This window comes from Porites lutea, chromosome 4 (genome assembly GCF_958299795.1).
Source record: "Porites lutea chromosome 4, jaPorLute2.1, whole genome shotgun sequence".
Taxonomy (NCBI): domain Eukaryota; kingdom Metazoa; phylum Cnidaria; class Anthozoa; order Scleractinia; family Poritidae; genus Porites; species Porites lutea.
This window is the reverse complement of record NC_133204.1, coordinates 38,739,823-38,766,066: the sequence shown is the minus strand read 5'-3', so window position 1 is coordinate 38,766,066 and position 26,244 is coordinate 38,739,823. Positions and strand designations below refer to the sequence as shown.

At 39.0% G+C, this 26,244-nt stretch overlaps 2 protein-coding genes and 1 non-coding gene across 3 annotated transcripts; all 3 read left to right on the top strand.

The window, feature by feature from the left end:
• Positions 1 to 1,979: 1,979 nt before the first annotated feature.
• LOC140935642 (histamine H2 receptor-like) lies at positions 1,980 to 2,930 on the top strand. Its single transcript, XM_073385214.1, has one exon. The coding sequence runs from the start codon at positions 1,999 to 2,001 to the stop codon at positions 2,878 to 2,880; it is 882 nt and encodes a 293-aa protein (XP_073241315.1). The 5' UTR covers positions 1,980 to 1,998; the 3' UTR covers positions 2,881 to 2,930.
• A 15,265-nt stretch (positions 2,931 to 18,195) lies between these two features.
• Positions 18,196 to 18,277, top strand: Trnas-cga (transfer RNA serine (anticodon CGA)). The gene has a single exon. It is a non-coding gene; the product is annotated as a tRNA-Ser (tRNA).
• A 2,260-nt stretch (positions 18,278 to 20,537) lies between these two features.
• LOC140935641 (histamine H2 receptor-like) lies at positions 20,538 to 21,490 on the top strand. Its single transcript, XM_073385213.1, has one exon. The coding sequence runs from the start codon at positions 20,579 to 20,581 to the stop codon at positions 21,443 to 21,445; it is 867 nt and encodes a 288-aa protein (XP_073241314.1). The 5' UTR covers positions 20,538 to 20,578; the 3' UTR covers positions 21,446 to 21,490.
• Positions 21,491 to 26,244: the final 4,754 nt, after the last annotated feature.

The window sequence follows — 26,244 nt, the reverse complement described above, 5'->3', positions numbered from 1 at the left end:
AGGAAGGCAAAACAGGACTTATTGTGATCAGCACACAAGCCACATAGGAGACGATGGAAGTGGCTTGGTCTTGCGTCCCCCCAGGAGAGGGAAGTTCTTCGTACTACCGCAATATCTTCAAAATTAGAAGGCAAGAGAAAGAGAGGGAGACACCGGGAGCCTTGAAAACGAGCAGTAGATCAGAGAAAGAACCAATTAAAGTCTATGTTCGCATCATCAACTTTGGACAGTCCACAACGTTTCTTTTTTGCTTTACTTGGTTAATCTTGAAATTTGTAAGCCCTATTAAACATCATTGCCGCGATTTGAGTTTTGCAGCCATTATTTACAATGTATCAAGATCTCTTTGAAGAGCGACTGTATGCGCAGAAATTGGAAAATGAACTGAAATAGAAAACGACGATTGATTATTCCCTTCGTGTTTCATCATAAAACGAAAGTGCATCGACACTTACTAACTGAACTGAGGTCTTTGAGAGTTGCGTATGATATTTGAAGGTGGGGCCTAACCTGTTTTGAGAATTTTTTCTAGAATATCAGCAGGGTCTTAATATCTTGAACGACAGATAGTTTTAAGGTAATTCCCTTGTTTTGCACTGCGTACCCTCTATTGCGCATAACATTGCCACATCCAAGATGGCGGCGGTTCGTCCCACCAGCGCGAAAAGAACAAACAAGGGTCTCTTTTGCAGAGCTAAAGCTTTTATTCGCAATAATAATGCCGCAGATCGGCTGACAGCTTCCTGGTTTGCTATCGAAAAACAAGAAAATGAAAGAAAAGTACGTGTTCCCGAATACTCTCTTCAAGTTTAATTTCTGTGTTGGCGATATCAAACATATAAAACAAGCGAAAACAAGCTTGATCTCAAGCAGGAGTCTCAAGTGCGTACTTCGAACACGATGGGCGTCGTTTTGTATCTCGCCCCAGTCTCCGCCGCGCAAATTATCCATCCTGACTGCGATCTCAAAACCGTCCACCTTTCACAGCAGTTTATGAGGAAACAAGCACGGTGACCCCCAATTTTTTCCCAGGTATTTGTTAAGAACAGTCTAATAAAGAACATATTTGAAGAAGAAAGAAAAAGTTTTATAGTAGAACATGATTTTGTGGCGCAAATAGTTTCGTATTTGGTGTATTTGGGTCAAGGCGAGGACTTCAAGCTAACCACGGAACTGTCCTAAAGGGTGTAATATCCTCACAACCAAGCAATCAAAAACGAATTAAATGAAGCAATACTGCTTATTTGAACAAAAAGAAGCTTTATGTTCAAGATAAAATTTTCTGTGTTTCAAGTAAAAAAGATTTAATTCTGTAAGAAGGGAATTCGAATTTTTAACGCGCAAGCAGTAAAAATACCCCAGTTTAAGAGCCTGCTGACGCGTAAACAAACACGGTGACCCCATCTTTTTATTGCATTTTTTCAATGCTCATATCATGAATGTCGATTATGCCAAGTTTCAAAAAAAGTTTGATAGTAGAACAATTTCAAGGAAATTACCTTAAGTTATGAAGCTCCGATGAAAGTGCTACAGACGGACCAAAGACGGAGTCGGATTTAAAGGGAGGATAGGGACTCATAATTTCGATTGATGTTTTGAAAACAAAAACGTTGTTGAGATAGTGACAGTGCATATTGCAATATAAATCGTCGCGGTGTGAATTTTGATCGGCAATTTTTTAGAAAGAGGGGCGTTGGAATACATGTAGTTTTTTTTCGAAAACTCTGTGTCTTACAGGCCCGGCTCCTAGTGACGTACTTACTAATAAAGATACGTATCCACAGAAAAACTGGAAATTAAGGAAGGCGAGGAAGAATACCAAAAAGCCTTAAATTAATTTCGCTGATGTTAAAATACCTGACTTGTTGACATAACTTAAGCGCATCATGCTCACACCCGGCATTTGTCAGAGTGGCTTTATAAATTGAATCGAAATTGTAAAATTTTTCAGATCGTCCTGAGGTGCTGGGATACCAGTTACTTAGAATCAACTTCGTAATGGCGAGCGACCTTTGCCATGAACTTCCGACAGCGGGCTGGAACGTTATTTTAACAGTAATTTTTGGCCTGTTAATTTCTGTTATCGCTTGCACCACAAATGCGTTAACACTGATGGCAGTTAACAAGAAGCAATCGCTTCATACCGTTACAAACTACTTCGTCGCTGCTTTAGCCCTTAGTGACTTCTTTGTGGGGTTCTTTGCTCTGCCATTATGGGTCGCTCGATCTCTGTTACACGTAGGGGACGAGGAACATCCGCTCAGTGTTTGTGTAGATTGCGTTTACGTTTTGTCTGTCGCCGTATCAACATACAACTTGTGCGCCGTCAGCTTGGAACGGTATATAGGAGTGCTTTATCCTTTACGCTATAACACCATTGTAACAGTTTGTCGATTTAAATGCGTCGCTGCTATCATTTGTGCTGTTTCAAGCTTCATCGCTAGTCTACGTTTGATTATCCTCGAAGACGATTTCTGGATTACAGCTGTTTGTACAGTATTCATATTTCCCGGAGTTGTCATCTCTTACTGTTACTTTTATATTTTCAAAGAAGTGCTTCGTCAGCAACGAACTATACGCGAGCAAGGCGTGCCAGTAATTGCTTCTTATACGCAAAATAGGAAAGCGGCGATAACCGTAGCTATTGTCACAAGCGTGTTTTATTTGACTACATTTCCTGCTTTGGCTTTCTCCATTGTGGAGGTAATGTCGGGTGAACATACTTCATGTGAAGAGAGTCAGTCGTTTGAATCTTGGGGTACATGGGCGCTTTTTCTCACTTTCTCGAACGCTGCGCTTAATCCGTGGATTTACGCCGCAAGGAAAAAGGAATTTAGAGATGCATTAAATAGGATAATGTTTTGGAAGCAGCAAGAATAGAATTTGGGCGGTCCGGGCAAACATTAACAAATCGATCATTCCTAATTTCCAAACCATTGTAAGCAAATCCCTATTAAGTCGTGAAAAGTCAGTCATCCTACGCAGCTTTCGTTACTGTAAATTGAAATGCAGTCGTTTATCTTTGCCAGTGAACATTTATTAACAAATCAGAACTTTAAAATACTTATATGTGAAAAGGACAGATACTAACATTTTAGCTTTTTTTAGTAAGGTCAGTGAAAACAAAACCGCTGCAACGATAGTTGTAACTTATAAATGAACTACAAGTATATGTCATGAAACTGCGAATAACTATTAACAGTTTTATTGTTGTTTTTGTTGTTGTTTTCGCTAGCCAAGATAGGTTGCTTTGCCACGGATTAGGTAGTAATATCATAAACGTTTTAAACAGCCTTATACAAGACAGCAAGTTACTACCAAACTTGTGGCATTAGTCCTAGGTCATTTTTGCGACTACAGTCGACTCCCGATAACTCGAACCTTCAAGGGAAATCGAAAAAAGGTTCGAGTTATCGGGAGTTCGATGAAAATAGCCGAGGGTAATGTAAAAAACAGTTTTTACTGCACAGTGAATATTTTAATCACAGTTAATTGCAGAAATGTCAAGTGAAAATTAAAAGATACTTCTAGATGATAAATCAGAACCTTAAATGTAACAAAACATAGCCTAAATAGAGCATGCGTTTTACTGTTTTGAGAAGAAAAGCTGCTTCACGTTAGCCATGACAATCAACATCAGCCTCCACAAGTAAACTATACTCCTACAACATGTCAATAGGAAATCCAAAATTCAATGTTTCGGACGCCCGTAGACGGCTTTTTTCCCGACTTTTTAAGGGCTCAAAACATGGTTCGAGTTATCGAGGGTAAGATTATATAGAAAATGACCTGAGGGGAAACGAAAATTGGTTCGAGTTAGCGGGAGTTCGAGTTATCGAGGGTTCGAGTTACCGAGGGTAAAATTACAGTGAATGTAAGACGGAAATCCAGGGGAAATAGATTTTTGGAGTCGACTGTATCTCTTTCTTATTATGTACGAAATTGTTTCGAAAGTACGCATGAGACCGCAACAAAAAATGACTTCAAAATCCGCAATATTCGATGGTAAGGATTTTGGCGCGCACAGCAGCTGGCTCTTAATACACAACGAGCTCAGAGCGGTGACGATAAAAAGTTGTTTGCCAAGCTCCAACCAAGTTGAAAACTTCGTTCAATTTTAATGTTCTACTGACGTTTATTTTAATCGCGCACCAAGTACTTTAATGAAATGGCACGGACAGGTAGATTAATCTTTTCCCTTTATACCTAACAAAATTCTCTTAATATGAACTTTCTCGAATATCATTTTGCCATCATGGCCTTTTAAATACCATAGTTTTTTTTTCTAATATACCGCCGGCTAAGTGAGCCTCAACATCTGTATCCAATAGGCAATACATAATGCTATATAATTTGCAATTGAATGACGGTTTTTAAGTTTATTTTCAGCTGGTTTTTCTATTGTGTAAACATCGCTAGGGCAATAGACGCAGTGAGATCTTGAAAATAAAAAAAAAACCGTTTGTTCCTAAGGATCACGTGCAAGCTTTTCTTTTGTGTCCTTCCCCTTTGTTTACTCTCGACGGTTTTTATCCATATCATCAAGAAAAAAAAACATGTTTAAACACTTGCCCAAATGTTATTGTCGGCTTCACCAAAGGAAACAGATTTTGCCCAACACCATAAGGTACGTACTGACACAAAACCCTCTATGCACTTTCTTTATGAGGCTCAACCTTTGCGATACGGAATAAATTAATAAGGAATATTTCTATAATTTATCTGGTGGTAATAAAACCCCGTGCTTCCTGATTGGTTAAAGTTTACCTCATATCCTACCACTATAGAGCGTTTTCACATTACGTCATAGCGGCCATGCATATTGGTGTTCCAAAACAATGAAACGGCAGCCATGTTGGTGTCTCAAACCAATCCTGTGAGAGTTGAACTCTGTTTGTGTGTACAACGCTTTCTTTTGTTCCAATAAATTTGCACATGCAGATGCTGGCCACGTGAGTGAAAACGCTTTACAGTACAAGGGAAAGATGGTCACTCTCTCAACCGAGTTAACTTCAGCGAGTGTTCATTTGCGAAAAAAGTTGACCCGCTCACGCATCATCTCTGATTGCCTCGCTTTCAGACTGGGCTCGGTTACCAGTCGTTGTTCGGAAATGAGCCCACGCTTCCCCTCCCCCCCCCCCCCCACCCCCCCGAACAGAAGGCTGGACGCATGAGTTTGCTACTGTCAAATTTAACTTGAATTCGTTACATGTTATCAGTTAATATATACATAAAAATATAAAATACGTTAGATAAAGAAAAAAAAAGTAAAATAAAATAGATATTGCAACCGGAGCAGGAGACAGGACAATGTCCCAGTTGATATCTTGTCCCAAGAACCAGATGGAATACCGCAAATAACAGACCCCTCGCCCAATCTTAAGCGCCCTTTACCCCTCTCCCCATAAACAGAAACATAAGTATCACCCTATACCCCACTGGTTGAAAGGACATAAGATAGAGTATTGCGAGTGTAACTATCGAAAATCCTTTTCTTTAAAGTAGAAAGCGACTGATTCGTGCTTTTGATGTCTACAGGTAGCTTGTTCCAAGTAGCTATCGATCGACAACAAAATGAGTGTTTTAAATAGTTTTGTTTTGCATAAGGTATATGGTAGTCGAATTTAATTTGGATGCATTGCGCGTGCGATAGTGTATTTCGGTGTGCCGGAAGATGTCTTGATGGCCGAGATCTACGTGGCCTTCTTTGGCTTTAAAGATGAGGACTAAGTCTTTCAAATACTTTCTATACTCCAGTGGCAATAAATTAAGTTTGAGTAACCGATCCTTATATCACACATCTCTTCGTTAATTCAAATTAACCTTAGTAGCTCTGCGCTGGACATTTTCTAGCAAAGTTTTCTCCTTAGAAGTATACGTAAGGAGACCAAAGTTCACTACTTTGGATCGAACAATTGAACAGTATAAAAGTTTCCTGCTGTCAGTGAGTGTCACCGTGACTCTGCAGATTCGAGGAATAAGGTCAAGAGTACGGTTTGCGCTCAGGGAGATCTGATTTACATGTTGAGATCACTGAAGGTTGTCCGTAATGTTTATGCCTTAGTCGATGGTTTCGCTAACTGTGGTTATTAGGGTCCCATCTAGGTGGTATTCTCTGTTTGACGGCGATTTTCTTTCTTATTTAGGGTCTTTCTCCTTGGTATGCTGAGGCTTATTGCCCAGGTGTGACTCCAGTTAACAGGCGAGCTGAGTCAAGTTTTGTTGAAGAAAGATCAGTGTTATAAGTAGGCTTTGACATGATCTTGTGTAATAGACCACTTCCGAGTTCCAAAAACCTCACTTTCAAAATGAGGCTAGGTGCATAACCTTTCTTGTGAAAACGAGTTTTATTTGCATGAGAATGAAAAATCATTTCCTTATTAAAGGCTGAGCACCTACCCTCATTTTGAAACAGAGGCCCGGGGGAACTCGGAAATGGCGTATTTGGAGTCGTCAGCAAAAAATGCTAATTTACGGTCCTTAATTTGTAATGGTAACAGGACAGAGTGGAGTCCAATTCGGTCTGTAATCATACGAGTGATTAACAAAATCGGACGACTGCGTAGCGGGAGTCCGATCTGTTTAATCACGAGCATGATTACAGACCGAATCGGACGACACGAAGTTCTGTTACCAATTAATCATAACTTTAACAAAATTTGTGACATAATAGGCTAATATTTAAATCAAAACACAAGAAATTCGAAATTTCGTTTTGCTAGCAGTGAAAAAAAAAAGCCATTTAAGCGCGCGCGTGATGGCGCGTACTGTCCAATTACTTAGGCATGACGCGTACTGTCTTTTTAAACTGTCAAATTAAGGCTGAAATCAGGGCAGTTGATAGCCAATCAGATTTGACAATTTTGTTATAGTGATGATTACAATCTGTTATCGCTTACACCACAAATACGTTAACACTGATAGCAGTTTACGAGAAGCAATCGCTTCATACCGTTTACGTTACAAACCACTTCGTCGCTGCTTTTATTCGAGGTTAGTCAAGCCACTGTTTTTCGGACTTATACATACTGGCTTTCAAAGCGACACCAAATTCAAGTTGCATGACGTTACTCTCGTAGGCCAAGTTTTTATTAGCATCATCCAAAATGACGGCTCAAAATGCATTATTGTACCCTTTGGAGGAGACTTTGAAGGCCCAGAGAACTGTCAACAATTAACATTATCATTTTGTTCAATATTTAGGGTTATATATTAAATACTGTCGTCAGAGGGTAATAGCGCACCCTTACGCCTAAGAAAACAGCCGACATTTCGCGACGCCACTACCTATTCCCAGCGAAATGACATCTGTAACGAGTGCTGAAATTCCATACTGATGGTCTTGATGACGTATCACTACCCAGATCTGGGTACTGCTTTTGATTAATAGAGGCAAAGTTTTAGCCAGTCAGTCAGACTACCCAGATTTGGGTAGTGTCACGTCACAGTATGGAATTTCTTCGCTCGTTTCTTAGACGTCATTCGTGGGGAAACAAGAGGTGGTGTCGCGAAATGTCGGCTGTTTTTTGAGGCTACGCCTAAATACTAGGGAGTTTGAAATGCCACGGCGGTGACGGCAACGAGAACGTCAAAAGAGCAATAGGCTGAATAGGCAAAACAACAACTCTGCAGGTGCAGCACACTCTTTTTGTACACTTCTATGTGGTCATGGCACGACTACGATGTGAAATTGCCTAGCTGTACGTTTTATGGAGCACGTGAACAAGCGACAAAAAAAGTTTCCTTCTCTTTTTAAACTTGCATATAATTCTTAAGAATTCGCGCCCAACTCCAGACGTTTCACTTGCATTTGACAAAGTAAGTGAGTAACCGCAAACATGAAATCGATCAAATTAAAACCCACAGTGAACCATCCCCGGCAAAAAGGTCTAGTTTAACCGAACCTGAACGTGCAGCACACTTTTTGGTAGAGTTCTTTATTTAAGGTCACGTGAACATGATTCCTATCTTTCGCGTTCAATGGAAGACGCTCACCCAAAGAACTATTTCTTTTTTATTTCTTTTTTATTTTTTCTGAACTTGAATAGGGTCATTGAACAGTCAACTCACAGTAGAAAGTTTGCCAACATTAAGTTCGACAAATTGAAGGTGGTAGGAATTAAGAGATGAATTTTGAAACAGCTCAAACTCACATTTTTAACTCAATTTTTCCACTGTCGCTGAAGGCTCCGTCCCGCACGAATCCGGGTATTTTTGAAACCGTATATCGACACGCAACGGCCTTGGATGAATGAGCGGATTCGGTCGTTTCGTGTGGACGGTGGGACGAATCGTTTAAAATATAGTATGCATTTTCAATTAAAAACATTCTCATTCTTGTGGACGTGCAGTAGCTAGCCTTTCAAAATTATATTTTTCCTTGCTCATTTGGTCCAGAAGGGTAAGTTTAATTTTCTTAGTCTTTTGTATTATTTCTTATTATTACTTCCCAAGTCTGAAGACTGTCGTTCTTACCAATAACCTTTTAAGATTGTAGGCGATGTTCTTTTTTATCCCTGGCCCTCAATTTCAAGATTCAGTAATTATCACTGAACTTCCTCGAAAGTTGCATGTTAATTACGTGCATGCAGGTGGTCTTATATACAGCCAAGCAGGTCATTAAAACTGGTGATTTACAGTTGTCAAATAGAAATAAAAAGGTAAGAAATATCTGACATTGTAGAATAGAAAGCTGAAAACAATTTATTATGAATTTCCTCACGATCATAGGCTCCAATTTAATAAACTATCGGACACTTACTTTTTGCATTACGATTTTTTGCGAGGCTGATGCCCTGTGAATTTGAATATTTATAGGAAATTCGCTCACGATTCAGTAATTATCACTGAACTTTCTCGAAAGTTGCATGTTGATTACGTGCTACAAAGATGCATACAGGTGGCCTTATATACAGCCAAGCAGGTCATTAAAACTGGTGATTTACAGTTGTCAAATAGAAATAAAAAGGTAAGAAATATCTGACATTGTAGAATAGAAAGCTGAAAACAATTTATTATGAATTTCCTGATAGGCTCCACTTTAATAAACTATCGGACACTCACGTTTTGCATTGCGATTTTTTGCGCGGCTGGTGCCCTGTGAATTTGAATATTTATAGGAAATTCGTGTCTAGTTGGTATCAAATTTTTGTCGTTTCTTTTTTTCTTGGGCGGGGGGGGGGGGGAGTGGGTGGGTGACACAGTCTGTTAATACTTTGTGCGTAGAACGAGACACTCCGGAAAAACCAGCGTGTAATCATATTTTTATTGCGCTTTTTTAATCAGAAAGGAGACGCACATTGTGCATATATCATTTAAGTGCATCATTTAACAAGATAAAAGGTATTAAGAATTTCAAGAGTTTTACTAATATTCATGGAGCCAATTCCAATTTACAATTGAACCGCCATTAAGCAGCCACCCTTGGGGTACCAGCAAGTGGCAGCTTAATGGAGGTTGATCGTTCGATAGCAATCACCTATCACAGTAGATTAGGCGTGGAAAACAAATTCTTCCCAAATATGCCTTTATTTTATAAAGGTTAATTGGACATTCTCCGAATATAACTTTATGCTTTAAAGGCCGCAGACACGATAGTCCTCGGTGGCATCCAATCTACACGTTATAACTGACTTATCGGTTTTATCTCTCTGTCTAAGGGAAAGGCCAAACCAACTTTGAACAAAGAAAGAATCTTTATAGCGGCTGTATTTCATGTCGTGGCAGCATTGAAAGAACACAGAAAGCGTAAAACTTTAAAGTACATCAAGTTTGTTTCAAACTTGAAGATGCAGATGCTGCAAAAGTTTTAACGTGCGCATGAATTCACCCGTCAAAACTTTGATCAACCTGAGGCAAGATTTTAACTCTGGAGGGTGACCGTGACTAAAAACGTGACCAAAATAAAGGCACATCCTAAAAATTATTACTTAACGTTTTTTGTCGTAAATCAAACAAACGAAATTCAAGGTCTACACTAGAAAAACTCCATTGGCTGCCATTGGATATATTACCAAAATTTAATTCTCTTATCTACAAGGCTCCGCTCGGGCGCGCTTCGCGCGCTAGGAGCTCCGCTATTAAGAACGGCACTCTTCTCATTAGGCGGGCATAAGCGTCAGTAAGTCGTAACGAACCTCCTGCAAGTGGATGTTTCTCCTCAGCGGACACCATAGGCTCCCGTGTGTGTAACATCAGTCTCACTTTTTTAAAATGGATTAATCCGTGATTACTTATCCTTTAGATTTGTTTTTGCAGTCCATTCCAAGTAAAGGTGACGTGTAAGGATAGGGATTCATGAACTTTCGAGCCAAGTTATTTATTGAGTTGTGTCTCTGCCGCTGAAACTTGCAAATTATTTTCGTTTAGCGTGCTCTGTTTGTGTCTCATGTGATCAGATAATCCATATCCATATATCCGTAAAGTAAGCATCCCAAATAAACAAAAAAAACGCTTTCTTTATTTTGTCAAGCAAATTATTGGACGATTTATGCGATTAAAAACCGGTTTACGTCACAAAAAAGAAGATTAAAACGGACAAATTTATAACCTTTCTCGTTAAAATGAAGATTTTGAACACTGAGCAAAAAAAAAAAGCAAAAAAGACATTTTATCTTAATACTAAGTCTTTTACAACGAACAGTCAGTGAATCTAATTCAAAGGTGCCCCTGAAGACGAAACATTTCAAATAATATAATTTTTACAAAGGCACAATAAGAATAAACGTAGTTAAGTAATTTCGTCAACCAATGACAGCAATGGTTACGTTAATGTTTAAAATCCCTGCAATTTAAGTGACATCTTTCACGATTTTAATAAAATGTTAGCAAATATGATTTTTGGAATGACGTTTATTTTAGTCTCCAATTACCTGTGTACACTTTGCCAGTCACGAATCGAACACTTCGAAGCAGGTTCATGGATAAAAACATGCAGTTCAGTTTTTTTTTTTTTTCTCCGACATGGCATTCATAACTGTTATTTTCCCATGAAATTTCTTTACAGATTGCTTTCATTTCTTCTCATTAAGACTTTTTTTACAGAATTTTATGCTTTTAGACCGTGGTCACTTTGTTTACCAAATACATGAAGGGCAAAAAGGCACTGGTGGGTTGCTGCTTCCTTACAAATCGAGTTTGGAGGAAATTGTTTCTTCGGTGTTTAAACAAATATCATTACATTTTTACCCGACCTGCAATACAAAAATGTCGCCATACGGTTTTATGTATCCTAAAAGATAAATATCATCAGTGGCCTGCTGACAAGGTCACTTTTTGAGTTGCTATGAGAACAGAAATAATATGCATATACCACGCACAGACATTTGTTATTAACTGCTTGATATTTCAGTGACTACCATTTGCAAATTGCTAGAAGAGAATAAAAAGACTTTTCTGCGAGAAATTGTCTAAAAACGGATCATTTAAAGAACTGTCAGCCGCCCTTCAAACTACTATGCTCCCTCATAATTGCCCAGAAAGGGGTCTTTACTAAAAGCATTCAAGTTTTACTTTTCAATCCTTGATGATTTGCGCACCAAATAAAAATACTCTGGAGCAAAACATACAAAAACACTGAAGAGCCACACGCATATCATATTCATAAAGTGTCGTCTCCCAGCAAGCGAAATGGAACCCCATTATTAGAGTACGCATCAATTACTAAATGACCCTTCGGTAAAGAGCCACGAAGTCGACATATAGTATTGCTTTTTGTCTCTATAACGCCGCGATTGACAAAATGATTGTTTACCTTAGCCCGAAAGGTGCATTTCTAGCAGTTATTTATTTACCAGCTAATTAAATGTGCCAAAAAGGCAGTATCTTACGAGCGACAAAATGGGTTGCTTTGAGGTTTTACTCTGCACTGTGAAACGATACCGAATAAAATAGCCACATTAGGCAAATTCCTGACCAGTTTTTCCTGATCGGTTTGCAAATTGGTAAGTGAATTTGCATTAACGAAACTTCGAGAGAAGAACTTTGAAGGACGTTTCTTAAGCAACAGAGCGCAGTCAAACGTAATCTGAACGTTCTCCTGGTTGCCTGAGTGATTTATCCGAAGAAAGCAATCGCGAAGCGGACAACGTCTCGACCCGTTCCTCCTCTCTCAGGAAGGAAAGGACCACTTTCAGAGGGTAACATGATGCATTTAGCAGTGGTAATCATCGCTTGGTCTCTCACGGTAGTTTGTATTCTTGGAAACGGAGCAGTCATATTGATTATTACCAGAACACCAACCCTTCGATCCACCGCTGGAGGTGTCTTTGTCTTGTCTCTTGCTGTAGCTGACTTTGGAGTCGGTCTGTTGTACTTCCCAGTGACATACATTTGCGAAAACTTTTCCTGTAATTTTTACGCTGAACGCATATTCATAACATTTTCGTCCTTTTGCTTGTACGCTACTCGTTTCAGTCTTTTTGCTTTGACGGTGGACAGATATGCTTCAATCGAGTTCCCTCTGCGGTACACTATGTTTATTACAAAAAAACGCATCTGCTTCGTTGCGGTTGCAGCTTGGCTCGTTGCATTAGTGGCTACGTTCTCAGATTCGATTCCCTTGATTGCTACAGAAATTCAAGGCCATCTTGAACGTTTTCTCGCTTGGAGTATCGTGCACACAGTGGTTTTGAGCTTAATCCCCAGTATAATACTCTTCGCCACCACAGTCCGTTTGATGCTTGTCGTTAGAAGACTTCGGCGACAAACTTCTGCGATAATCGCTCAGCTATCGTTCAACAAAATGTCTTGCGATGTGACAGTCAATAGACGGAGCAGGGAATTTGATTACGCCAAAGTGGTTTCGGTTTTGGTCAGTATATTCGCTGCAGTATTTTTAATAGAAATGACTGCGAACATATGCCTTTTATTTCATATATCACAGTGTAACAGTGACCATTTTGATAGCGGCATCTACATTTTAAATCTAATAAACTCTTCCGCGAACCCTTTCGTCTACGTGCTGTTAAAGAAAGATATTAGAAGTGAATTCCAAAAGGCCCTTCGTCATCGGCGGTCCACAATAGCTCCTCAAGCTTCAACCAATGTCTCTTATTTACAAGGTTAAGTTGAATCTGAATTTGCTGTCGAAACCACGGTTACTGTCATTACAAGATTACAAGAAAGTAGCAATGACGATATAGCATGATTAGAGTTTGGTGTATTTATTGGGCCTTAACGGAGAAACTAATATGGCTCAACTTAAGCTAACACGGCAACGAATCGTTCGTGAAAACATTGTCAATTGAAAGGGGAAAATACTATCATGCCCATATTTTCTGACAGAACTACTGTATTCAGTTACCAAAGTATACGAAAGTTCAGACCTTTCATTTACTTAGATCGATGTGTCATTTAACACCGCCACCTGCCTCTGTTCAATAAACCGGTTGCAGTTTACGGAGAAGAATTTATCTAACTTATTTGCGGCGCAGTCGAGACTGTTAAATCAGGTTTTAGATAAAAGGAAGGTTTCACAAGTCAGCCTGGAAATGGGATTATGGGCATTTTATTTCGCAACATACAACGTAACCATGAAGTAAAAAAAAAATCAGAAAAACAAAAATATAAGTCGAAAATGAAAACTATAAATAATACGAAAAAGGTGGTTAAAACAGAAGCGAAGTCGGAAAGTAAAAAGAAATTATAATTCAAGATGAAAAGCTCCCTAATGAAAGTGCATATTAAGTAGAAAAATGTCAGCCAAAAATTAAGAAGCCAAACGACATCTGAATATGTTCTCATCATTAGCGCGTCGTGCTAGTGATCATATAATTATAAATTCATGAATCTATTTCTTGAGAACTGTTTGGATCATTTTACTTGTGTCACACTAGCACTTCTAACAGACATTGTTGAAAAAGAAACGTCCAGTACATTATCATGTGCTTAAATGGGGAAAAAAGTTATGTAACACTTAAATGAAGCGAAGTAGCTTATAATGTTCTATTTATATGCAACTATTAAATGTATAAAGCAGTGTAGCTTTAAACTGAATTGTATTCAGTAATTAAATCTGTAACACTGACAAGATATGCATGTTTTGTTTTCCCTTTCTTCTTATCGAGTGAGCAATTAATTATAAGACCTTTATTACTACATTATCATTCATCCTCAGACCGGTTTCAGCGACGCGTGTAATGAAATTTCTGATAACTTTTCTGGTAGCGTATGCTTGTATCCACATGATTGTGCTGAGTTATAAATTCATGAATCCTGGCGATGATATTGTGGTATTGGTGGACCTTTGTAACTGTCCACCAATATGGCGTCTCCATACAAAGTTCTACAAAGGTGCGTGAAATGTTTCGGCAAATAACTCAGAAACTGTGAGCCACAAAGACCTGAGATTTGGGCAAATTGTTTATATATTAGTCTTTTATAACATTTCCTTTTTTTGGCTTCTTCCACCAGACGGTTTCTAATTTACTTTTTTTGTGCCGTGTTAATTGCGTGACAGTGAAAACGAAGAATAAAAGCTGGTGATGTTCCAACAATTTAGTGGGTTACTAGTGACTAAAACCTAAGGCAGGAAACGGATACCGTGGCAACCTCTCAGGATACTCGCGGATAAAGACAAATCACCAAAAAATTAAATTAATGTCTTATGCTTTATATAGCAAATACATGTTAAAATTCTGTGTAGTCAGTGTTGTCATTACTCGTCTGCAAGGCGAAATCCCTTGAACACGTAGCCTGCGTGGCAGGCGTTTGAAAGGGAAGGGAAAGGGGATTTTGGGCGCGAGGGAAACGCGAGGGGTGCGCGAGGAGGGAGGGGTAAAAACTTGCAAGAGGTGACAGGCCGCACATCTTCACCGGCGTGAAACCTTTGAAACCTTTTATATATTGCTCCATTGAGGAGACTTCTTTCAGGGATCTTACAGTTTAAAATTTGAACGATGATATCGCTTCTATATAGCGGACCAAGATGCGACTCGGTACAGTTTATGTTCAGCAAGGGAAAATTGTGTAAGTTGAGCAGAACCTTTAAAATGTTCAACAGACAATTTATTCAGTTCCCGCGTATTCCTGTTGAATTTGTAGCCCGTTTATCAGATATGTCTACTCAAAAATATAATAATTTTTCCATAGCTGCCGTTATCTTAGAGTAACTGCTTTTCATATCTCCGTAAAGTTTAGGTTTACGCGATCTCAGAGAACAATGTTTAGCTGTACACAGCACGTAGTCTTTTAAAAATATATCCAGATCTGACACTGGTTTTGGGTATTTATCACGTCTAAGCATGATTTAACTACATTGTGATGCTGTGTCCTTTGAATGTCGTTTTAAAACTCAATCGCCTTGTAAATGTCACTTGTAGTTTTAATATCAGAGGAGAGTATTTTAAAGCTCAATATTTTTCAATACCATTATCTCCCTCCCTTCTCGCGCGCCCCTCGCGTTTCTCTCACACCTAAAACTCCCTTTCCCTTCCCTTTCAAACGCCTGCCACGCAGGCTATTGAACACGAAGTCATGTTTATTGCCTGGAGGAGGGAAGCTGTGAGCCGCAACTGGCAGCAAACAGCACGAGAGGGATGGCGCAAGATGGCAGGACAACGAGAACTTTTCATGGCTAAAATGCCTAACACCACCTCGCCTCGATTCAGACGTTGACAAAATCCACATTTACATCTACAATTTTGACGTTAGTCACTTTTTCTTAGGTGTACAACCTTTATACAAGCATACGTTCCTAAAACAATTTTCTGAATTTCCCGGGAAAATTGTCTTGTACGCAGACGGCTCACATAGTTATTAAACGGCTTTAGATCGAGTGTTCACTTGTTACAATCATTATAATATTTTGTTAATTTAGTGAATACTTTCATGCGATGTGCACTGCCATCGATCTTGAAAGGTATTAGAAGACCAATGACACTCTAAGTCCTTGCAAAACAACAAATAAATTAAAATAATAAACTAGAATACTTGAACAATTAACCACACTTTATCTTCTTGGCTACAATTTCGTCGTTTGCATCATGTTTACCCCAAAGACACCGTGTAGCGTCCTTACAAGTTCGAATTCGACGAAGAAAATTGTAAACCGTAAGTCGATTTTCCCGACAGTCTCCTGCAAACAGTTTTTTCTTTGCCACTTCGCTTTGTCGCTTGATATTGAAAAGCGGCTCCAGAAGGCGATGTCTCAAGTTACTAAACTTTACACTGAACGGAAAAACCTAAAAACAATGCGTAAATTGGACGCATGTAATTTTTTCTTTTCTTCAATGTATGACTGTAAATAAACTCAATGGATGCCTGCGAGTGTACACGCAACAGCCAGCGGTAGTCAACACAACGCATGAGTAACCCATGTTCTTATAGGATTTGGATTCATTCTCGTCCCCAGAGCCACTCGGCTTAATTTGTAACAACCCACGTGGCCAAGAAACGACAGGCTCTGGGGACGAGAATGATTTAGATTTTACAAGCAAGAAAACACGCGTGGTAATTTGTGAGATCTCGAAGTATTTTACGAGAAAACTAGTCCGATGACCACCTATTTTTATTCCTTTAATATTTTATCAGATTTGACAGGAAACCGCGGAGAAAAAATGAAAAAATTCTACGCAGGGAAATTTCTACTGAATAAAATGTCCTATTTTCCACTTTCGCCAAAAATCCGCTCCGTAGAATTTTTTTTTTAAATCACTGTGTATTTTCAGAAGGTCTAGATAGCAGCAACAATATAGATGGCCGCATAAACATAACAACTTTCTTTAATTTTCCAGACATGTTTCGACGGTACATCCGTCATCTTCAGTGTTACATATTTTGAAATCGCGGTTGAATTTAAATCGCGCGATATTACAAGCAAGTTGTAATGCTTGTTATGTTGGTGAAACCAGCCGACATTTCTCCACGAGTGCGTGAGCACTTACTTTCAGACAGGTCTTCGAACATTCTTAGACATCTGCAGAGTTCAGAGTCGTGTTGAACATCCTGCACACCGGACTGCTTCCAGATCCTGGACTCTGCAGCTACTAAATACCAAGTGAAGCTCAAAGAATCTATTTTCATAAAATAGAAGAAACCCGACCTCAACCAGCAGGTGAAACACATAAACCTGACTCTCTCACTGTAAGTAGCTAAGCGTCACTGATGTGATTTCAAAATATGTAACATTGAAGATGACGGATGTACCGTCGAAACATGCCTGGAAAATTAAAGAAAGTTGTTATGTTTATGCGACTGTGTATTTTTCTTTTCTAATGCCAAAAGTTGTCGTCCAAAAAAAAGGAAGGGGTCAACGGCTTAGCCGAGTTTCTAGTTATCAGTGCTGGAAGCCAAAAAGTAGGTCCGCATAATCCTTAAGATACGTTGCCATGGTAACTGATAGTGACGAAATATGGTTGTTTTAAGTACAATCCAACTCTACAAAAGTGCTGCCATTGCTTTGGATTGTTTTTTTGCTCTGTCTTTTTAAAGTTAAAACTGTCAAAAAAGAGGGAAGCTGGTACCAGCCACCTTAAAGGTAGCCTGCGTGGCAGGCATTCGAAAGGGAAGGGGAAGGGAATTAGGGCGCCTCAGGCGCTCTCGCGCGCCCAAATCCCCCCTTCCCCGTCCCCTTTTAACGCCTGCCACGCAGGCTACCTTAAAGGAAACGTCTGGCTACAAGCAGCTCTCCTATTCTTCTGTCATCATGAAGAATATATCCAATCAACCTAAATAATATACATTGATGCAAGTTGTGCTCAGGTTTGAAATTAATGCTAGTTACGTTAAATTCGATGACATGGAAAAAAATAATTGAAGCACTGTAATTAGGTCACGAAAACCCTTACAGTAAATTACTTTCTAATATTCATTGGTTGCTCACGGTTCTTCTTCCATCCGCGGAAATATTTTCTGCATAGTTACGGTTGTTAAGCAACTCTCAGATCTTGTATTGCGACCACCGAAGGGTTTGCGAACATTTTTTTGTCGATTTTTTTAACTATATGTTTTTCTTAACAAGAAAATAGAAAACAGGAAGATAGAAACATAACAACTAAACAGGACTACACTCCGAGATGAACGACCAGAGGTCACAAAAACTTGTAAAAAGGACGAATAACAGAGTCTTTGGCATAAAAACACATATGTAAATCTAGTTCCTGGCTTTCAGCCTTGAAGTTCTTTTATAGTTTGTTACTAAGGTAGCTAATTGTTTTAGCTTTTTATAAAATGTTTTGCAGAATTACACTACATGAAGCTGCGATGGCCGAGTGGTTAAGGCGTTGGACTCGAAATCCAATGGGGGTTCCCCGCGCAGGTTCGAATCCTGCTCGCAGCGTCATTGTTTGAACAAATATTTTTGAGTAGTCTTTGGCAGCAAATGTGCTCGAGTTATTATATTTTTGTGGTAAAAAAGTCCACAATGTGATTATTAACAATGATAAGAAATAGGAGGTTTAAACGATTACCGCTTGTACACTATAAACAGGTTTATATTTGTATTTGGAATCAAATTAAATTCAGTATTTTATGATTTACCTTCAAATATTCTGATCTGGAAGAAATAGTGAGTAAAACCAAGAGACTATAAAGGGGACAGAGAGGCCATCCCCCATATACACCCTATTCCATAGGTAATTCGTCTCGAGTTATTTTTAGAATCGGGATAAAGTTACCTCGCGCGAGGCGTGGATGTTTCGTGGAGGTTTCGCATGACCAAACGCGGTGCAAAACATGTCGGGCGAGAGGCAATGAAAGCGTAAAAAGATCGAGAGCATTCCTGAATATTGAAGCGAAATGAGTCGGCGCTCACCTGGGAAAAAGGAATCGCTGGACTCTTTGACAACCCTTGAAATCAGTTTAACTCGAAGTTGTCGTAACCTCAGTGCTTTAATAAAATGAGAAATTTCGCTGGTCTATTGAAACCGGTCGTTTGTACAATTTAGGGAGTTTAAGATCCAACGACGCGGACGACAACTAGAACGTCAAAAAAACAATAGGTTTAATTAGCAAAACAACAACTTCGCACGTGCAACACACTTTTTTTGTTTATTTCTTTCCCGTTTTTGCACGACTACGACGTGAAAATGCCTAATTTCGCGTTTTATGGAGGACGTAAATAAGTAACGACGAAATTTTATTTCTCTTTCTGAGCTTGAATGTGGTCCCTTGAAATTCAGCTTTAGGAGGGTTCGCCTACAATTGACAAAGTAAGTGGGTAGGAATAATCGCTATAAAGACTGAAAAAAATAAACATCAAACCAGAAATTGCTCTCTTCAAACTGTAAATTATAAATGATCCTGAGAGAATATTCAGTGTGTTAAGGATTTTCCTCCATGCTCTACTGTTAGCTCTATACAAGAGAGGAAGGGCGGTTTCGCTAACACAGCTTTCGCAGAAATCTCGCTGTAGTCGTTTTCGTCGACAAAAGGAATAGCAAAATCGCTCCGCGCGTCTACCCCCATTTTGTTCTGCGTCATTTCGTGAAGGACGCGTGGCTCTCAGCGTGGGTCATCCACGCGGAACACATTCGCGCTATGTGATTGGCTGTTGTCTAATCCCCCTTGAGATCTGTGGTGTTAAAAATAACTCGAGACGAATTACCTATGGAACAGGGTGTATATGGGGGATGGCCTCTCTGTCCCCTTTATAGTCTCTTGGTAAAACCCATTGCCAACTGAAACGTGATTGAATAGATCACCTTCCACTTATTTTATTAATCTATTAATTTATTTATTGAGAGACTTCCATAAAGCTTACAACAAATATTTGCTTAGTAGCAGACTTAATAAAGGACCTGAATCGAACGGACTCAGGTTCCGGCGAGGTTGACGTTAAAGATAATAAAGGCAATTTTTTATATTAATGTCGATTCGTACGATAGAAATATAAAAAAGCGACAATTTATTTAAAATATGGATTCATTTGCAACATACGCCTATAGTCATCGTATTTACCCGTTCATGGGTTTTTTAAAACAACAACTCGGCTTTCGACAGCTAATGCGAAGGCTATACGTGTATCTACCCTTAAATAAGAGGACACTGTGAGTCAACTCGTGGACGCAAATAACACCTGATGCGATAATCTGTCGCAAACTTCATGGCCTTGACTTGCGGAGTTGCCTTTTACCCTGAAAGTTATTTGGAGTGAAAGTATATCATAATGGTTTATACGTCTTAGCCAATTTTAATCAGTCTCTCTAAACATATAAAGTAAGTGTTTTGGGAATATATGAAAATTATAACAGTGCAGGATATTCACTGATTGTGTAGCCAATCAGAGCGCGCGAAAAACACTATCCACTGTTTTAGTATATACTTAATAGTAATATTTCAACAACAGCAAAAAAACACATGTGCAAATCTAAATTTTAAAAATCATCTTGAAGGCTCTGTGTTCTAGGCAAATATACTAGCACTCACAGTAAAAGAAACTTGACTTTTAAGTAGCTAAGCCATCTGTCATAGTAAGAGTTAATTCCATATTTCGCAACCTCGGGTAACAATGTAAACAGAAAGTCATATACTGTACGAAGCTGCCAAGATCGAAAACCAGAGAAGAAAGTTATTGAAAAGTAAGAATACTGCAGAAGCTAGCAACAGCTGCAGAATCGAAAATCTTTTTTTTTTGTCATATATGGCGTCGTGGTTTTGGACTGTTGGTGGACTTCTTAGAGTATTTACTATTCTTGGAAATGGCTTCACGTCTTTCCTGATCATTACAAGACGTCGACTGTTCACCCTACCTAATTGGTTTGTTCTCTTTCTAGCTGTGGCAGACTTATCTTTCGTTTTATGCTACTTTCCAGCATCGTTGATCTGCAACAAATACTTCCATTGCAATCGCGAACATCGAATTATGGTGGCATCCATTTTTATGTATGCTTCAGTAACGAACTTGGTCGCCATGACAATCGATCGTTATATTGCCATTGCTTTTCCTTTAAGATATGTTGCATTGATGACCTCAAGACGAGTTTTTGCTATTATTTGCTCAACTTGGTTATTCTCGGCTATCCTGGCAGCCAGTGAGTACTTTGTAGAACACCACACCACATCCCAAGCTACCAAAAAGGGCTTTGAAGTACCGCGAATCTTAGTCACCGAATTGACTCCAGCTGTATTGCTGGTCATTGTTACAGGTCGTATCTTGATTATTAGAAGGAAACACCAACGACAAGCCGCCAGTCAAGTTTCTCAAATACTTCATAACAAAAGAACAGAAAGGACAGGCTGTCGCTTGAAATTGGCCAGAAAGAAGATGTCATCTGTTCCAATGATATGTACAGTCGTTTGTGTTTTTATAGTTTGTTATGCTGTGAATATTTCGCTGTCCATTTGCTTTGGTCTCGAAGCTTGTAATGAGCCACCAGAGGAGGTTCAAGACGTTCTTGGGATCCTGTTAATTGTAAACTCACTAATAAATCCTTGCGCTTATGCTTTCCTAAAACGTGACATTAAAAGGGAATGCAAGTTGTTTTTATGTGGAAAATTAGGAGAATGATAGAAAAAGTTTCTTATCAATTTAATTACTTGTCACTGTAATTGTTGTGTATGTTAAATATTTAATGAAAAGTCTTCAAGTCTTTCAACTCATTCTATAGCAAACAAAAAACACTGCATGCGTCCGTTAATCAAGACGTTAAAAATACAATTTGTTATAAAAATGACTGCGTTGGCCAGTGTAGCTGGTGCACGAGCGCGAACCGCCCGGATGCGAACCCACTTCACACGACTCACGTTGTCATGATCCCAAGCAAAACCAACCGCTAAAAGCTACGTGGGCTGACAGAGTTTGCGTCATTTAACAGAGGTTCTCGATGTGGTTTACCGTCTAAAACATTAAATTCATTACCTTTTTTAGTAAGCAAAAGACGTAGATAACATTGGGAGAAGCTCCATTCTTAAATTTAGCATTTTCATCTTGATTAAAAGCGCCATTTTTGAAATAATTAAACCATTGCTTAACAGTTAAATGCAAAAGAAACTACTCCATATAGTTTTCTTTTTTTTTTTTTTTTCCAGTATTACGACCGCCGCTATCTTATAAGTACAGTATACCCTTTCTATAAAATCAGTTTTGAGGAAGTTTCAGACAATAACGTTTTTAACTTAGACTGGATTGTGTTTTCATTCATAATTAATTAAAACACATGTTTTACCATATACGGGAAGTTTGTGTGCTTTTCGCTTTAGAATAAAATGTAACGCGCGCTGAGGTTTTTATCACAACATTAAAAATATTAGATCCCGATTGTTCTGCGAACTAATGATCATTTTCACAGAGTAGGAATGACCTCAATGGTAGAAGCAACAATTCGAAAAAATGATTTGTATTACTTTGAATATAGTAGATTTTTCTAATTTTCTACTTTGTTTGACTTTTTGGTGTATTTTAAGGACAACCTCAAGCTGATAAAATACTAGAGTTCACGGCGTCGCCCATCAAAAGACTTTCCCTTCATAGGTCTGTTCAAATTTCAGCAGCAAAAAGCTTCCATATAAAAAATGTTCAAATATCATTTATGAATCTTGACAGCATCATTGTTAAGCAATAATTATGGCGGAAGTTTAAAAGAACTGAGTTTCTTTCAGGGATGTCTTTACCTTTAAATAGTGCTCGAGACTGGTTCCCGCCCTCTGAAGAACTCGTTAGGAAACTGAATGCGTAAATTAAATACGTAATTGACTCAGGTTTATTATTACTTTGATGGAATACACCCTGGCAGGGAAACCAAAATTCTGCATTAAGATTATTTCTGACCTCATAAAAGTGTTGAAGACTGTTGGACGAAGCTCATCATTTCCCAGGAGGATCCTTGTAATTTATCTGACACAGCCTAACCGTCAGTGAACCAGAGAAGACAGTACCGCGGAATAGAAGCTTGGTGAAGATGGGCGTTATTTATTTGGCTATCGGCTGGATTCTAACTGCTACAGCAATTACTGGAAATTTTTTGGTTATTTTTCTCATTGTGATTACAAAACGACTTCAGACAACAGCAAATTACTTCGTCCTGTCCCTCGCAGGGGCTGATTTTCTGTTCGCGGTTTTTTTCTTTCCATTCGCGTATTTCGACACAATGTTTGTTTGTGATGATAGCCTACGTGGGATTTTATCGTGGCAATTTGCTATAATTTCAATCTCAAATCTTTGTGGAATGGCTGCAGACCGCTATGTTGCTATTGTAAGACCGTTCAAATACGTTAAATTTATGATTTCAAGATACCTTCCTGTTTGTCATTGTTAGCGCTTGGGTTCTGGGGCCCGTTTCTCGAAAGTCCCGATAATTAACGGGCCCGGTAAGCTGTCGCCGTTTGCATTAAAGATCGAGGTTTCAATAGTTTTGCATCTAGCATGATAAAACCATCACTTAGTGAAACAAAATGGAGTAGAGTGCTGGCTGGGACCCGCGCTCTTATTCTTTATATTTCGATTTGAATATTTGATTTCGGGCCCGAAAAGTTACCGGGACTTTCGAGAAACGGGCCCCTGCCCCTTCTCCTATATCTACCTCCAAGCCTTTACATGCACTTTGCTGGTGCAAGCAAAAGCACTCAACTTCTCTTCCAAGTCATCTATGGCATCCTGTTTGAAATAATTCCTTGCCTGTTTCTTTTATGCGTCACAGGAAGAATTTTAGTGATATCCAGACGGCACTGGCGGCAAACCGCTGCATTCAACGCGCAGTTGCGTTATAACCAGCCACGTCCCAGGGAAAGCAAAGGGCAGTTTTCTGCAACTGTCATTATAGTTGTTGTTGGAATATTTATTATCTTCTATGTTATGGATGTTGCTGGTTCAATATGCTTTTATTTTGACGTCTGTGACTTAACCGTAGAATTTCATTATGTTAGAAAACTGATGCTGATAGCTAATTCAGCGGCTAACCCATTTCCTTACGCTTTTATCAAACGGGACATTAAAAGAGAATTCGTCAAAATATTTAGATCCTCTGTGTAAAACATTAAAAAAAATTCTCACGCCGCTTATTCGCGTTCTCAGTATTCAACCGAAGAAAAGTCTTAATGCTCCTAGGTCCAGTTAATTAATCAGCAATATGGAATTGGATTAAGACATTTTACGTAGTCCAAGCTGTCAATACATTGAGTGTAGGTTTTTGTCGAGCGTCGACTCGGGTAAAATGTGGAGAGTCGAGGGTAAAATATTGAGGTTTCAAAAATTTCGGCGATTTTTTTATTTGCACTCATTTTTTATATTACTTATTACCAGGAGCCTAGTGATGGGTTCCTGTTTTTACCAGGAGCCTTTGGTCTCCTGTTATTACCCTTTTTTGAGATTTCTTTTCTTTACTTTTTTTCATCGCAAGATTTCCCGCCTTCTTCGATTTGACCGAAATGCCTGAATGTTAGGCTTGAATAAATTCTGCTCATAAAAGCCGGCAGTACTCGTGAAAATCGCGTTTCCTCTTTTTCTCTTTGCCTTTCGCGCGTTTCGTTTCTTTACAATACATTCAGTGGAAAGATCAGTACCGAATAAAAAACGGAAAAATATACGGTTGCTCGCGGAAAAATGTTTATGAATTTGTCGAAATTTACTTCGTGCGTGGATCGTGTGTGGATCGCTGATAGGCTGTTACAGATTGTGCTAGTAAAAGCAGCACTACATGCCAGTAGCACTGCTCTTTTTTTGACCAAATTATGCTAAAATTATGCTCGTTTTTCCAAATTATGTTATCTTTCTTTTCAATTGTGCTCTTCAAAAACCATGGCAAATAAGTCAAACAAATACATTTCCCGCTTTAATCAGAAGCCGTTTATTCTTGTTAGCTGACTTGGGAACTGGTTAATGCGATCGATCGTGTAACGGAACTTTCGTCGTGTCACATGTTCCTCTCCCACTGCACATTCCCTTTGTTGACTGTAGGGAACGGTCTCTGGCAATTGTGGGTGGTTCTGGCCCGTCATTTCTCTAAGAGAGCTGTAAGTTTTCGCTCGAATCGGCTGGCATAGCTGCATGACGCCATTTTGTAGCCTTGCTTATGAGAGGTATTGGGACCAACATAGTTTGCCATGAGACTTCCGGTTCCCTTACACCCTAGTCCTAGGTCCCCAATTCCGGACTCGGTAAACTGCAAATACCGCTAAAACATCGAACAACGTCAGCGTATAAATTATTGGGATTTGGGAATCATACTCGCCTGTCAAAACCCAAAAATGTTCCAATAATTATCAAAATATGCGAATTATGCTAGCAGTGCTGCCTTTTAAAAAATGGTAAAAATTGTGCTAGTTTTCTCAAATTATGCTAGCACAATAAAAGCCTAATCGCTGAGCGAGAAGTGGACAGCTTTTCGCTATATTTCTATCAGCAGTTTGGTTGGTGTCCACCGTGGCTTAGCAAAAAAAAACCGCAACAAAATAAACTTAGTGGGTTTGCTTTTGCGGCCGTTTTGGCTGTTAGAAAATGTTTTTCGCGTTGAATTTTGACAACATAAATACTCTAGAGAGATATTGAAAGAGATGTGGTCCACTAGCTTTCAAAAAAAGAGCTAAAAGTTAGGTAAGAGATGATTGATTTTGCATCTTACGCTTCGCAGACTAGTTTTATCGGCTCTGTCGGGCATCATATGTTGTCCATAAATGCGCTAGCGCTGAAAAATGCCTTAAGTTCAGCTTTTTTAAAAGCTGGAGTGATGTTTATTATTAAAATAATAACCATCAGGCCCCAGTCGTTCAAAAAGTGGATAACATTATCCACCGGATAAATCACTATCCACTGGATAGTGCAATTGGTGCCCCTGACACTTATCCGTTGGATAGTGATTTATCCGGCCGGTTGATAGCGCTATCCACCGGATAAATCACTATCCACTGGATAATGCAATTGGTTCCCCTGACACTTATCCGTTGGATAGTGATTTATCCGGTGGATAGCGCTATCCAACTTTTGAAAACTGGGGCCAGAACCCTGCTTATTTTTCTCAAAGACATCTCTGAATTTAAGCTAAATTCGGATCGACCAGCGTTTTCTGTTAGGAGTTCCCATGGAAAATTTATTTTGACTATCGGCCTATTATATCTTACGCAGCTTGTGGTAGAAGAATTTTTCCTCTTAACCAAGGGATTTCGTTTCTTTGTTGTCTTTTTGGGTTCTTTTGTTTTCTTTTCTCTTTTTTTTTTTCCTTTTTCTTTTCTTTTTTCTCTTTGGCTTCTTATCCTTTTGTTCGTACTACTGGCCCTTCACAAAATCTGGCCTTTGCGAAGTTCTGTGATACACGTATCTAGTAATAAAAAAAAATATGTTAAAAATATTCCTGTATTCCAGGAATACAGAATGAT